The sequence below is a fragment of the Chiloscyllium plagiosum genome, chromosome 15 (genome assembly GCF_004010195.1).
Source record: "Chiloscyllium plagiosum isolate BGI_BamShark_2017 chromosome 15, ASM401019v2, whole genome shotgun sequence".
Classification (NCBI taxonomy): domain Eukaryota; kingdom Metazoa; phylum Chordata; class Chondrichthyes; order Orectolobiformes; family Hemiscylliidae; genus Chiloscyllium; species Chiloscyllium plagiosum.
Window position 1 is genome coordinate 38737735 of NC_057724.1, and position 15888 is coordinate 38753622.

General features: G+C 41.1%; 1 protein-coding gene across 3 annotated transcripts in view; it reads right to left on the bottom strand.

Annotated features, from left to right (window-relative positions):
* Nucleotides 1-10830: 10830 nt before the first annotated feature.
* Nucleotides 10831-15888, bottom strand: part of LOC122557245 (membrane transport protein XK-like) — a 40553-nt gene continuing 35495 nt past the window's right edge. For all 3 annotated transcript variants that reach the window (XM_043704739.1, XM_043704740.1, XM_043704741.1), the window contains exons 4-5: nucleotides 14206-14465; nucleotides 10831-12319 (exon numbers count right to left, since the gene is read on the bottom strand). In XM_043704739.1, coding sequence (XP_043560674.1) covers nucleotides 11610-12319; nucleotides 14206-14465 — 970 coding nt within the window. In that variant the 3' untranslated portion in view covers nucleotides 10831-11609. The remainder of the gene's footprint in view (nucleotides 12320-14205; nucleotides 14466-15888) is intronic.

A 15888-nucleotide genomic window follows, 5' to 3' on the forward strand; every position in this document is an offset into this window, starting at 1 on the left:
GGTGCAGAAGGCCATTCAAGAGGGGGGGAGCTAATAGACAAGTAGTGGTTATAGGGGATTCCATAATTAGGGAGACAGATAGTATCCTTTGCAAGCCGGATCGGGAGTCTCGCATGGTGTGTTGCCTGCCCGGTGCCAGGGTGCGAGACATCTCCGACCGGCTTGAAAGGATATTGGAGCGGGAGGGGGAGGATCCAGTTGTTGTGGTCCACGTTGGTACCAACAACATAGGCAAGACTAGTGTGGAGGACCTGTTTGGACATTACGAAGCACTAGGCAGGAAATTGAAGCACAGGTCCTCAAGGGTCATAATCTCCGGATTACTGCCCGAGCCACGTGCCAATTGGGACAAGAAAATTAGGCAAGTAAACACGTGGCTAAGGGATTGGTGTGGGAAAGAGGGATTCCACTTCATGGGGCATTGGCATCAGTTTTGGAACAGGGGGGATCTGTACCGTTGGGACGGTCTCCACCTGAACCGATCAGGTACCAATGTTCTAGCGAAGAGGATAAATAGGGTGGTCAGTAGGAATTTAAACTTCTGAGTTGGGGGGGAAGGGAAAGTGAAAACGACGGAGTATGGAGGTAAATGGCAAGATAAGCAGCAGGATAGCATGTTTCCAGGCGGATTTAAAATTGAGGCAGACTGAGAATACAGTAAAAAGCAAGGATAACTTAGGACATATGACTTCCAACATCTCGAATGATAAGAAAGTTAGCATTAAGGCACTTTACCGGAATGCTCGTAGCATTCATAACAAAGCCGATGAACTAATAGCACAGATAATAGTGAATGATTGATGTAGTAGGCATCACAGAGACTTGGTTACAGGGGGGTCAGGACTGGCAGTTAAACCTCCATGGTTTTTCAACTTATCGAAAAGACAGAGAGGTGGGCAGAGGGGGTGGGGTTGCCTTGTTAGTTAAGAACAAAATTAAATCTATGGTATTAAATGACATAGCGTCGGATGATGTGGAGTCTGTGTGGGTGGAATTGACGAACCACAAAGGCAAAAAAAACATAATTGGAGTTGTGTATAGACCTCCTAACAGTGGTCAGGACCAGGGACGCAACATGTACCGGGAAATAGAGAAGGCATGTCAGAAAGGCAAGGTTACATTGATCATGGGAGACTTCAATATGCAGGTGGACTGGGTAAATAATGTTGCTAGTGGATCTAAAGAAAGGGAATTCATGGAATGCTTACAGGATGGCTTTTTGGAACAGCTTGTCATGGAGCCCACAAGAGAGCAGGCTATTCTGGACCTAGTGCTTTGCAATGAACCAGACTCTATAAAAGATCTTAAAGTAAGGGAACCCTTAGGAAGTAGCGACTATAATATGACAGAGTTCAGTCTGGAGTTTGAAGGGGAGAAGGCAAAATCGGATGTAATGGTGTTACAGTTGAATAAAGGTAATTATGAGGGCATGAGAGAGGAACTGACTAAAATAGACTGGAAGCAGAGGCTAACCGGGAAGACAGTAGAGCAAAAATGGCAGGAGTTTGTAGGTATAATTGAGGACACTGTACAGAGGTTCATTCCCAAGAAAAGAAAGATTAACCGGGGAGGGATTAGACAACCTTGGCTGCCAAAGGAAGTCAGGAAATGTATTAAAGAAAAAGAGAGATCCTATAAAGTGGCTAATAACAGTGGGAAATCAGAAGATTTGGAAGGATACAAAAGCAAACAGAGGATAACAAAGAGTGTAATAAGAAAGGAGAGGATCAAATATGAAGGTAGGCTAGCCAGTAATATTAGAAATAATAGTAAAAGTTTCTTTCAGTACATAAGAAACAAACGACAGGCAAAAGTAGACATTGGGCCACTTCAAACTGATGCAGGAAGCCTAGTGATGGGAGATAAGGAAATAGCAGGAGAACTTAACAAGTACTTTGCGTCAGTCTTCACAGTGGAAGACATGAGTAATATCCCAAAAATTAAAGGGTGTCACGGGGCTGAGTTGAGTATGATTGCCATTACGAAAGAGATAGTGCTAGAAAAGTTAAAAAGTCTTAAAATTGATAAATCACCTGGCCCCGATGGGATACACCCTAGAGTCCTGAGAGAGGTGGCTGAGGAAATAGCAGAGGCATTGGTCGAGATCTTTCATGAGTCACTGGAGTCAGGAAAGGTCCCGGATGATTGGAAGATGGCTGTTGTAACCCCCTTGTGCAAGAAAGGATCAAGGCAAAAGATGGAAAATTATAGGCCAATCAGCTTAACCTCGGTTGTTGGTAAAATTCTAGAATCCATCATTAAGGATGAGGTTTCTAAATTCTTGGAAGAGCAGAGTCTGATTAGAACAAGTCAACATGGATTTAGTAAAGGGAGGCCATGCCTGACAAACCTGTTGGAATTTCTTGAAGAGGTAACAAGTAGGTTAGACCAGGGAAACCCAGTGGATGTGGTCTATCTAGACTTTCAAAAGACCTTTGATAAGGTGCCACACGGGAGGCGGCTGAGCAAGGTGAGGGCCCATGGTGTTCGAGGTGAGCTGCTGGGATGAATTGAGGATTGGCTGTCTAACAGAAGGCAGAGAGTTGGGATAAAAGGTTCTTTTTCAGAATGGCAGCCGGTGACGAGCAGTGTCCCGCAGGGTTCGGTGCTGGGGCCACAGCTGTTCGCATTATATATTAACGATTTGGATGAGGGAACCGGGGGCATTCTAGCAAAGTTTGCCGATGATACGAAGTTAGGTGGACAGGAAGGTAGTACTGAGGAAGTGGGGAGGCTACAGAAGGATCTAGACAGGTTGGGAGAGTGGTCCAGAAAATGGCTGATGGAATTTAACGTGAGCAAGTGCGAGGTCTTGCACTTTGGCAAAAAGAATAAAAGCATAGACTACTTTCTAAATGGTGACAAAATTAATAAAGCCAAAGCACAAAGGGATCTGGGAGTGCTAGTCCAGGATTCTCTAAAGGTAAACATGCAGGTTGAGTCCATGATTAAGAAAGCGAATGCAATGTTGTCTCTTATCTCAAGAGGGTCGGAATATAAAAGCAGAGATGTACTACTAAGACTTTATAAACCTCTGGTTAGGCCCCATTTGGAGTACTGTGTCCAGTTTTGGTCCCCACACCCCAGGAAGGACATACTGGCACTGGAACGTGTCCAGCGGAGATTCACACGGATGATCCCTGGAATGACAGGTCTAACATATGAAGAACGGCTGAGGATACTGGGATTGTATTCGTTGGAGCTTAGAAGATTAAGGGGAGACTTAATAGAGACGTACAAAATAATACATGGCTTGGAAAAGATGGATGCTAGGAAATTGTTTCCGTTAAACGAGGAGACTAGGACCCGTGGACACAGCCTTAGAATTAGAGGGGGTCACTTCAGAACAGAAATGCGGAGACATTTCTTCAGCCAGAGAGTGGTGGGCCTGTGGAATTCATTGCCACGGAGTGCAGTGGAAGCCGGGACGCAAAATGTCTTCAAGGCCGAGATTGATAGATTCTTGTTGTCTAGAGGAATTAAGGGCTACGGGGAGAACACTGGTAAGTGGAGCTGAAATGCGCATCAGCCATGATTGAATGGCGGAGTGGACTCGATGGGCCGAATGGCCTTACTTCCACTCCTATGTCTTATGGTCTTATGGTATAAGAGGAGAACTGCCTAAGGTGAACTGAATAAACAGAGTGGAATGCATGGTAGTACATAAATGATAGGAAATACTTAAATTTGGAGAAATTTGATGGCCTAACAGTATTATCACTGGACTGTTAATCAAGAGACTCAGGTAATTTTCTAGGGACCTGGGTTTGAATCTTGCCACAGCAGTTGGCGAAATCTGAATTCAATAAAACTCTGGAATTAAGAGTCTAACGGTGACCATGAATCCATTGTTGAAAAATCCTATATGGTTCACTAATGTCCTTTATTGAAAGAAACTGCCATCCTTACCTGGTCTGGCCTACATGTGACTCCAGATCCATAGCAATGTGGTTGACTGTGAACTGATGGTCATAAATACAGTTAATGCTTTCATCTTATAAATAATTTTTTTAAAAGTTAAAGAAACACTTCAAACTTTTTAAAAAATGCAATTCATTGAAAAACAATACAGACCCTATCCGTATGCTACTGATAGTGTTAGATTCAAAGGAGGCACTTACACAGTATGTAGACAGGCCAACAAGGGGCGAAGCCACATTAGATTTGGTACTGGGTAATGAGCCCGACCAGGTGTTAGACTTGGAAATAGGTGAACACTTTGGTGATAGCGATCACAAATCTGTTATGCTTATTTTAGTGACAGAAAGGGATAGGTGCATACCACTGGGCAAGAGTTACAGCTGGGGGAAAAGGCAATTACGATGCGATTAGGGAAGATTTAGGAAGCATAGGATGGGGGAAGGAAACTGCAGGGGATAGGCACATTAGAAATGTGGAGCTCATTCAAGGAAAAGCTATTGTGTGTCCTAGATGAGTATGTACCTGTCAGGCAGGGAGGACGCTGTAGAGCGCGGGAGCCATGGTTTACGAAGGAAGCGGAATCTCTGGTCAAGAGGAAGAAGGCGGCTAATGTTAGGATGAGATGTGAAGGCTCAGTTAGGGCGCTTGAGGGTTACAAGGTAGCCAGGAAAGACCTAAAGAGAGAGCTCAGAAGAGCCAGGAGGAGACATGAGAAGTTGTTGGCGGATAGGATCAGGGTAAACCCTAAGGCTTTCTAATGGTATTTAAGGAACAAAAGAATGACAAGAGTAAGATTAGGGCCAATCAAGAATAGTAGTGGGAAGTTGTGTGTGGAGTCAGAGGAGATAGGGGAAGCACAAAATGAATATTTTTCGACAGTATACACTCTAGAAAACGACAATGTTGTCGAGGAGATTACTGAGATACAGGCTACTAGACTGGGTGTGATTGAGGTTCACAAGGAAGAGGTATTAGAAATCCTGCAGAGTGTGAAAATAGATTAGTCCCCTGGGCCGGATGGAATTTATCCTAGGATCCTCTGGGAAGCCAGGGAGGAGATTGCCGAGCCTTTGGCATAGATCTTTAAATCGTCATTGTCTACAGGAATAGTGCCAGAAAACTGGGGGACAGAAAATGTGGTTCCCCTGTTCAAGGGGAGTAGAGACAACCCTGGTAATTATAGACCAGTGAGCCTTACTTCAGTTGTTGGTAAAGTGTTGGAAAAGGTTATAAGAGATAGGATTTATAATCATCTAGAAAAGAATAACTTGATTGGGGATAGTCAGTACGGTTTTGTGAAGGGTAGGTCGTGCCTCACAAACCTTATTGAGTTCTTTCAGAAGGTGACCAAACAGGTAGATGAGAGTAAACCGGTTGATGTGGTGTATATGGATTTCAGCAAGGCGTTCGATAAGGTTCCCCACAGTAGGCTATTGTACAAAATAATGAGGAATGGGATTGTGGGAGATATAGCAGTTTGGATCAGTAATTGGCTTGCTGAAAGAAGACAGAGGGTGGTGGTTGATGGGAGATGGTCATCCTGGAGTCCAGTTACTAGTGGTGTACCGCAAGGGTCGGTGTTGGGTCCACTGCTGTTCGTCATTTTTATAAATGACCTGGATGAGGGCGTAGAAGGGTGGGTAAGTAAATTTGCTCATGACATGAAGGTCGGTGGAGTTGTGGATAGTGACGAAGGATATTGTAGGTTACAGAGAGACATAGATAAGCTGCAGAGCTGGGCTGAGAGGTGGCAAATGGAGTTTAATGCGGACAAGTGTGAGGTGATTCACTTTGGTCGGAGTAACCGGAATGCAAAGTACTGGGCTAATGGTAAGATTCTTGGTAGTGTAGATGAACAGAGAGATCTCGGTGTCCAGGTACACAGATCCTTGAAAGTTGACAGGATTGTTAAGAAGGCATAGAGTGTTTTAGCTTTTATTAATAGAGGGATCAAGTTCCGGAACCATGAGCTGTATGCTACAGCTGTACAAAACTCTAGTGCGGCCTCACTTGGAGTATTGTGTACAGTTCTGGTCACCGCATTATAAGATGGATGTGGAAGCTTTGGAAAGGGTGCAGAGGAGATTTACTAGGATGTTGCCTGGTATGGAGGGAAGGTCTTACGAGGAAAGGCTGAGTGACTTGAGGCTGTTTTTGTTAGAAGGTTGAGAGGTGACTTAATAGAGACATATAAGATAAACAGAGCATTAGATAGGGTGGACAGGGAGAGCCTTTTTCCAAGTATGGTGACGGCGAGCACGAGGGGGCATACCTTTAAATTGAGGGTGATAGATATAGGACAGATGTCAGAGGTAGTTTCTTTACTCTTTAAGTACATTTAAGTCGTCATTGGACAAGCATATGCACGAACATGGAATAGTGTAGGTAAGATGGGCTTCAGATTAGTATGACAGGTCGGCGCAACATCGAGGGCCGAAGGGCCTGTACTGCGCTGTAATGTTCTATATGTTCTAATGCTACAAAGCAGAAGTAGCAAACCTGAACACTGGGATCGTTTTCGGAATCAGCAAAGAGCCAACGAAAGGTTGGTAACAAGAAAAATAATTTAAATGGGAAAAAAAAACTAGTCAGAAATATAAAACTAAAACATCAGAGCTTTAAGTACATACAAAAATGGAAAAACGTAGCTCAGGTAAATATTGATTCATTAGAAGGGAGACCAGAGAAATTATCATGGGAAATGAGGGAATGACAGGTATTGAACAAATATTTTGTCCGCCTTCATAGTGATGGGCACATGTTACAGGCCAGAAATAGACAGCATCTAAGAGCTGAAGAGAAAGAAGAAATTAAGGAAAGTCGTATCAGAGTAAAAGGAGATATCTACAGGAACTAAACATCTTCAAAGCTGTAGGACCTGATGGTTGACATCCTAGATTTCTAAAAGAGACGGCATTAGATATAATGGATATTTATGCTAATGATTTGACAATATTTCTTAAATTGGGAAATGGTCCCATTAGATTGGAAGTAAGTAAATGATACAATGCTTTCAAAAAATGATGGATGGAGAAAACAACAAACTATAGGCCAATTAATGTAAGATCAGTCTTGGGCCAGTGTAGAATCTATTATTAGAACTACTAAATTTAAAAATGCCACATGGATTTTAGTAAACCTTTTAACAAAGTTCTCCATGGTACACTGGTTAGTAAAGTTAGATCACATGGGATTCAGGAAGAGCTTGCCAATTACTTGCAAAATTGGCTTGACAGTAGGAGTTAGAGGTGGTGGTACAGGGTTGTTTTTGTACTAGAGGCCTGTGACCAGTGGTGTTCCACAGAGATCGTGCTGCGTCCATTATTGTTTGTCATTTATATAAATGATTTAGATCAGAATTTAGGAGATATGGTGAATAAATTTGCAGATGACACTGAATTGATGGTATCGTGGACAGTGAAGAAGGTTATCTAAGATTACAATGGGTTCTTGATCTATTGGGCCAATGGGCAGAGGAGTGGCAGATGTAGTTTAATTGAATGAATGTGACGTATTTCATTTTGGCAAGTCGAGAAGGGCAAGACTTAAATGGTTAATGGTAGGGCCCTAGGTAGAGCCTAGGGGTTTAGGTACATAGTTCTTTGAAAGTTGCACCACAGGTAGCCAGGGTGGTCAAGGAGGCATTTAGCAGGCTTGCCTTCATTGCTCAGACCATTGAGTATAGGAGGTGTTGAGGTTGTACAAGACATTGGTGAGGCCACGTTTGGAGTACTGGGTAGAGTTTTGGTCACCCTGCTACAGGAAAGATATTATTAAATTGGAGAGGTTTCAGAAAAGATTTACAAGGATGTTGCTGGGACTAGAGATTTTGAGTTATAAGGAGAGGCTGGATAGGCTGGGATGTTTTCACTGGAGTGTCAGAGGTTGAAGGGTGACCTCAGAGTTTCATAAAATCATGAGGGACATAGATAAGATGAATAGCAAAAGGTCTTTTCCTTGGGGTGGGGAGGTGAAAACTAGGTTTTTTTTTAAGATGAGAGGAGAAAGATTTAAAAAGGACCTGAGGCGCAACTTTTTCACACAGAGGATATTTAATGTGTGGAATGAACTGCTAGAGGAATTGTAGATGCAGGTATAGTTACAGCATTTAAGACATTTAGACAGGTACATGAATAGAAGAGGTTTAGAGGGATATGAGCCAAGTGCAAGCAAGTGGGGCCACTTTAGTTTGACAAACTCGGTCAGCATGGAAGCGCTGGACCAAAGGGTCTGTTTCCGTGCTATATATGACTCTATTACTCCATTTAGGAAAGAATAGTATGATTCGCATAACTCAACATGCTTTTATAAAGGGATAGAATTACAAAGTCCTTACAGTACAAATAGAGGCCATTCAGCCCATCCAGTCTGTCCTCACCATCTGAAAAGCATCCCACCTATACCTAAATTGCCCCTCATCCCCATAACCCCACATTTCCCATGACCAATCCACTTAACCTGAGCATCTCTGGACACTATGAGGCAACTTAACATGGTCAATCCACCTAACCTGCACATCTTTAGACTGTGGTAGGAAGCTAGAGCACCTGGTAGAAGTCCATGCAGACACAGGGAGAATGTGCAAACTCCACAGAGTCACCTAAGATCAAAATTGAACGTGGATCCCTGGCACTGTAAAGCAGTAGTGCCAACCACTTAGCCACCCTTATGCATGTGTTTGACAAGGTTATGAGAATTTTATCTTGAGGACGTAACTGAAGATAGGCAGATAAATGGGAACCAGATGTAGATGATTTCCAAAAGGCATTCAAATCAAATGCCATACAAAAATGACAATAGGTGAGATAAGTGCACATTGAGTTGGGAATAAAATTTAGTAAAAGTATGATATAACATGGATCAATAAACTTCAAATTCATTTAAGAAAAAACTCCGGATGCTGGAAATCAGGAACAAAAACAAATTGCTAGAAAAACTTAGCAGGACTGATAGCTTCTGTAAAGACAAAGCAGTGTTAACATTTTGTGTCCAGCAACACAGAGGTTTCATGGGCCCCAACCTAGCCCAGCTTAATACCACCCCCAAGACTTCCCTCAGCTCGCCTGGCTTTTGGTTTTTATGATCCCATGTTGGATCATTTATCTGCAGTTCATCTACAATTTGATCTTCTTTCTTTGGATTTAAGTGAGCAATAAGAAGAAGTATAAATGTAGGAAAGGGTGAAGTTATTCACTTTAGTCGTAAGAATAGAAAAGCAAAATATTTTTTAAAAGGTATAAAATTTGCTAAGTGTTGATGTTCAGCAAGTAATTAGGAGAGAAAATGGCACATTTATTGCAAGGGAAGTTGAGTATAGGATTAAAGAGATCTTCCTAAAAGTGTACACGAGTTTGGCAACACCACATCTGAAGTACTATGCGCAATTTTTGTCTCAACGTGTATGAAAGGACATTGTACAACTGCCAAGCTACAAGGTGTATACAATAATTTGGTTCCTGGGATGAGGATGTTGTCCTAAATGTCAGAGACAGAATAAATTGGCCCGACATTCTTTGGAGTTTAGTTGAATGAATTTAGATTGCATTGGCACATACAAGATTCTAAAGAGGCTTGACTAGATCAATACAGATTGCCTCGACTAGGCAGGATTCTAAAATATGGGGCATGATTTTAAGATAAGGGCCCATCATTCAGGATTAAGATGAGTAATTACTTCACTCAGAAGGTTATGAATTTATGGGATTCTCTACTCGAGTTGGTTCTGAGATCTATTATTGAATGCATTCAAGATTAGGACAGACATATTTTTTATCATTTAAGGGATCACAGGATATGGGAAGCAGACAAGGAGGTGAAGTTGAAGCCCAAAATCAGCCAGAATTGTATTAAAATGGTTCAGCGGGCTTGACAGTTGATAGGTGCATGAGTAGACCATATTCTTATGTACATGTATGTTGTACTCAAGTTACCTATTAAAGTTTTCGATTTTCTATTGAGCTAGAAATAAGATGTTGCCATCTTCAATTATTTCAGCCAAGCTGGTAAAGCTGTTGGAACTGAAAATATTTAATGGAAATCATCTGACATACAAAAACCTATGACTTGCTGTAATCCTGCTATAGATATTAAATTTTCAACTAAAGTGTTGTCTGCAGAATCAAAAGCTTAAACTGTCAAGAGAGTATCAAACTGATCCCAAAGGATTAATGGCAGTTGGAAAGGAAGCAACGTCATTTGAAATTACCATGCACAGGAAGTCAAAAAAGGTATGAGAAAGCAGATACCAGCAGGTACTTAAAAGGTTATGAAAAAACAAGAGAAAACCATGCTTTAATAGTGAATTGCTCCATTGCAATCCTGATAGTGTAATGCATTCTTGAATATAAATTAAAACATCAGAGTGATGAAATTGTCTCTTTTGCCAGAAAGAAATTGAACATGGGCTGTGCAAATCGGGAAGATGAAAAGCAAAACGAATTTGCGAACAAACTAGAAAAGTGAATCCCAAACTAGATTTTTCAAACACATGGCTGGTAATATCTGCAGACTCTTGCTGGATTATACATTTAGTGAAAGTAAGATTTAGGCCAGATATGATGTTCTTTGAAAAGCACCTTCACAAACATAATTACACAATGTTGTGATTCGTATCCATAATGGTGATGGCCTAAGTGGTATTATCGCCGGATTGTTAATCCAGAGACCCAGATAATGTTCTAGGGACCTGGATTTAAAATCTGCCGTGGCACATGGTAGAATCGGAATTCAATTTTAAAAATTTGGAATTAAGAGTCTAACGATGACCACAAAACCATTGCCAATTGTTGGAAAAACCCATCTGGTTCAGAATGCCTTCTAGGGAAGGAAATTTGCCATTCTTCCTTGGTTTGGCAGACATGTGTGATTCCAGACCCACAACAATGTGGTTGACTCTTAACTGCCCTCTGAGCAATTAGGGATGGACAATAAATGATGGCCTAGCCAGAGACATGCCCTTCCCTTGAATGAATTTAAAAACAAAGCTCAATAATACCCATTTAATCAGAATGCAACAGGCTATATCTAAGAAAAGAAGATAGAATTTGTGGAAAGTGAATGAAGAAAACTTGACAATAAATGAAAACAAACCAAACCATTTCTACCACAAAATCAAATTCACACTAATTTAAATAACTTTGAGCCTTTGAGAAAAATTACCATTACATTCCAGTGAATGATGTTTTAAAGCTCATTATGAGGCTACCACACAGAAATCAAAAGTGCATCAGAGGGAAAAAAAAACTATGCAAAATCAACAATCTTTCATTAAATACAAATATTTTTTTTCTGTTTAATGCAGATCCAGCCTTGATATTCCAAAATGTCGACAAGATCCAAGGTATTTTTGTTGTTAATGGGTGCATCTGTTGGTTAGGGCTTTCTGTGGTTTCGGGGAGACTATCCCAGAAATGTTGCAACTCCTTTGGCTGCCAGTTTTCACATAAAAGGAAGCCACAAGTTAGCTTTACCGTCTTGTGATGAGCTCATGTAGAAGGTAACATTCCAGGCACTGATCCAGATTACAGCAGTAGAATGCTTTGATCTGCAAGGTCATACTGTTCTTTTCTCTGCACAATTCATTATTCATGCTCCTCGTGAAATTCACCAGCTTGCAAAACCTTTCACTACCAAGAGAAAAACAAAATCACGTTTTCACTGCAGCTCTCTCTTGTTCTAACATAGCTGAATTATGAATCCTCAACTGCAGACTCAAAGCGAGGTTCCTTCCAACATGAGCACTGGAGACAGTCTACAACGTTGTGTGTGAAAAGCAACCTACACGGATGGCAGTACTGATAGAAGAGGAGCATGAAAATGATGGCTAGGCTGTAGCAAATAATTAACTGAACTACCAGCAGGGGGGAGCAGAAGTACTCATACACTTCTGTTTTGAAAAAGTACCATATAATTAGAAGCACTGCATTTTCAATAAACCGCAATATATAATAGACAGACAACCTAACCCAGTTCTGATTCTTGCTAATCAAGTCACGATTACTTAGCATAAGCTGGACCGCTGACCAGCAGAACACATTAATTCCAGCATAGAGAATGGTAACAAGCAACAGTACAACAGCTGAGCCAAACCGTTTGTAGTTCTTTTCGATGTTTTCAGGAAATGGTGAGTGACTACACCAGAATTCCACCCACGGGAGGAAAAAGTAGACCAGAAAATCAATTGAGACCACAGCGAAGATCCACTGCTTCAACACTGTGCTGAACAGCACCAACACTGTAACTCGTGTAGCAATTTCCAAGCTGCGCCACAGGATGATGCATATGTAAGCAGCTGGTCTCATTTGAATCTTGTAGTCATCATACTTGATCTGAATGGACAGAATGTTACACACCAGGGCTCCATAGGTCACTGACAGCAATGACATCACCATGAGAGCAACTGAACAAGAAGAGACATGATTCAGTGGATAACAAAAACTAAATCGAGAAAGACTAGTGATAAGAATCAACTGTTGGCTAAGTGTGTTGGTACAAGTCATACAGAATTTAAAAAGTCCCAAGATCATGCACTGTGTTCTGATAATTGATCCCAGTTAGGAATAACTATAAGAATGGGACTCAGTAATTTATGCACAACACATTCCACCACACTAAGCATTTGAACTGCTGTAAATAAGTGTATGAACTCAAGAGGTTGAAAAGACACGGTTTCCAATTTTGACATTATCCACCACTTTCTAATGACTAACATGTAACCATTTTCCATAATATTGTTTAGGGAAGGAAATCTGCTGCCCTCATCTCATATGGCCTCATGTGACTCCAGACCCACAGGAATGTGGTCGACTCTCAAAATGTTCTCTGAAATGGCTTCCCAAGCTATTCATTTCAAGGGCTTTAAAATTTTAAGTAGTAAAGCCCACAACCCATTAAACAAATAAACAGCACAGGATTGCTTATATGACACATTCCTGGCTGGCATGACACCAAAATCAGTCCAGGAGCATCACAACTTTGAGGCCAACAAAAATTGGAAAAACATCACAGTAATGAAATAAGAAAACATCTCTAATGTTAGAACATCAGTTCAAGGGCTCACTCTTTATCTGACTTCAGCTACAATGAGCTTTGGAGTACTTTGTACTGGTGTGTTGTGCATAAACTAAGGAAAACAAAAAGAGATTGATCAATTTTTGGTAATGCATTTCTTCAAAATGGCATAGCCTTCATATACAACAAAATTCACCATTGCTATATTTATCTTGGAGGATCATGCCATGACTTGACAATTATGATGTTATGGAAATGTGTTGCTGGAAAAGCGCAGCAGGTCAGGCAGCATCTAGGGAACAGGAGAATCGACGTTTCGGGCATTAGCCCTTCTTCAGGAATCCAGCAACACTTTTCCATCTCTGATCTCCAGCATCTGCAGACCTCAGTTTCTCCTCAATTATGATGTTATGTTAGGGAGCAAGCTGCTAGCACTGCAGCCTCATAGCACCAGGGACCTGGGTTCGATCCCATCCTCGGGCAATTGTCTGTGTGGTGTTTGCATGTTTTTTAGAGGCGGCATGGTGGCTCAGTGGTTAGCAGTGCTGCCTCACAGCACCAGGGTCCCAGGTTGAATTCTAACCTCGGGCAACTATCTGTGTGGAGTTTGCACATTCTCCCCATATCTGCATGGGTTTCCTTTGGGTGCTCCGGTTTCCTCCCACAATCCAAAAGATGTGCGGGTTAGGTGAATTGGCCATGCTAAATTGCCCATAGTGGTCAGGGATGTGGAGGTTAGGTGCATTAGTCAGGGGCAACTATAGGGTAGGGGAATGGGGCCGGGTGGGTTACTCTTCGGAGGGTCGGTGTGGGCTCATTGGGCTGAAGGGCTTGTTTCCACATTGTAGGGAATCTATGAATGTCAATGGCTGGTAATCCAGAAGTTCTGGGAACATGAGTTCAAGTCTCAACATAGCAGATGGTGGAAGTTGAGTTTGCAAACAACACAACACTGGATGGGAGGACAAACTGCGATGACAATCTTCAGTGTGATTTGGTTTAGTGGAGTGAGTGGGCAAATACATGGCAAAGAATATGAAAAACATAAAACAAATGCAAATTTTCCATGGAGCTCAGTAAGATTGTTATATTTATAAACAAATTAAGTAAATTAGATCAATGAGTATTCTCCCTTGGTATTTTCAGAACTTTGCAAAACCTACACATGGGTGTGAATAGTTGTTTTTCCAGTATTTTGCAGACAATATCACAGTACTGTTAGAAGCACTATAGTGTCTCTATTTAGACCTTAGACAGCAAGAGCAAACACATTACCTCGTGCTGGTGGAATGTATTTTTCCATTATACTTATATACAGCTGGAGGGTGAGCTGTGGGGTGGAGCCCATAAAGGCTTGAATTACTGACGCCCGCTGAAATGCATTACGGTGAATAGTCAACTTTCTTGTTGAATGGCCCATTTCTTTTTCAAATTCATTTGATTGTCCATGATGGAGTCTTTTCTTTCGGGTGATACTGACATATGGTTCTTCATGTTTCCCAGACTTGCAGAACACAATTATAGCTTCTACACACCTGACAAAAGCAGAGACAGAATTAATTTTTCTCAAAAATGCAAGAATCCAATCTTAGCTTTAATGAAAGATCATGGAAGAAGGATTACCTGCATTCACTCAAAAGAAAATAATTAGCAATGGAATGAGGAAAAACTTTCTTTCCACAAATACGTTATCTAGCCCATAATGAGCTGAGCTAACTGTTTAACTTCCTTCATGAAAATTCTTCATAAATGCTTTGAATTTCAAATGCTAATGAATCTGAACTTCAGAATATAAATCCATTCCCAGTCCCACGATTACTCCACCGCCTATCCTCAATATAAAGTCGGCATAATGCAAAAAGACATGGTTGAGAGTGCCAAAGTGATAGGAATGATGGGAGTAAAGAGGGCAAACCATCATATTTGACTTTCGTTTCAGAAGGAGGGAATCACGCCAATTGAATGTTTTTTTGTCAATCCCTTCAGTCCTTTCCAATCCTCTGTGTTTATACAGTCCCATCGCCTTTAGCATTCTTGATTTTACTTGTTCCACTAAATAGCCTTCAGCTGCCAAGCCCTCAAGCTCTGGAATTCCCCCTCCAAACTCTTCAAAACTGACTTATTTTACTAATCCATTGGTCATTTACTCTAATATGGTGTTCAATTTTATTTGATAATGCTTCAATGAAGGATTTCTGAAAATTTTACTATGGTAAAGTGCATGTAGCTGTTGGTGTCTTTGATGTCAAAGGTAGGTCAAGTGCCTCTTAATTTTAATACCCTGAACTACATTGTACTGAAATAATGAAAACAAAAGCTATAATACTGTGTTAAAAATCACACAACACCAGGTTATAGTCCAACAGGTTTAATTGGAAGCACTAGCTTTCGGAGTGCCCTCTCCTTCATCAGGTGGTTGTTATCTGATGAAGGAGCGGCATTCCGAAAGCTAGTGCTTCCAATTAAACCTGTTGGACTATAACCTGGTGTTGTGTGATTTTTAACTTTGTACACCCCAGTCCAACACCAGCACCTCCAAATTATAAAACTGTCGATTGTGGAAATCCTAAAAGTCTGATGGAAGACCACTGACCTGAAATGTCAACTTAATTTCTCATTATTTTCTGTTTACAGTCTAGTAAGATAACATTAATATAGTCACAGAATTCTGTGAATCCCTGGAGGCGGAATTTTGCTTCCTTTGGGATTTTGTTTAAGATTAGGGACCCAATTTCACTGTAATATTTATACTGAGTACAAATTTTCATTTTACACTTACGTTAAACTGGTTAAAATGCTAAACTATGAAAAACTGCACTTTCATATGGACACTGTTGGCGATCAGTAAACATTTTCTGACTGTTTACATGGTATGACTGATTGTAGAAATGGTATTTTAAGTTTCATTTATAGGTTATAGCCCTACTTACAGGTTAAGTCAAAGTTCAATACAGTGTT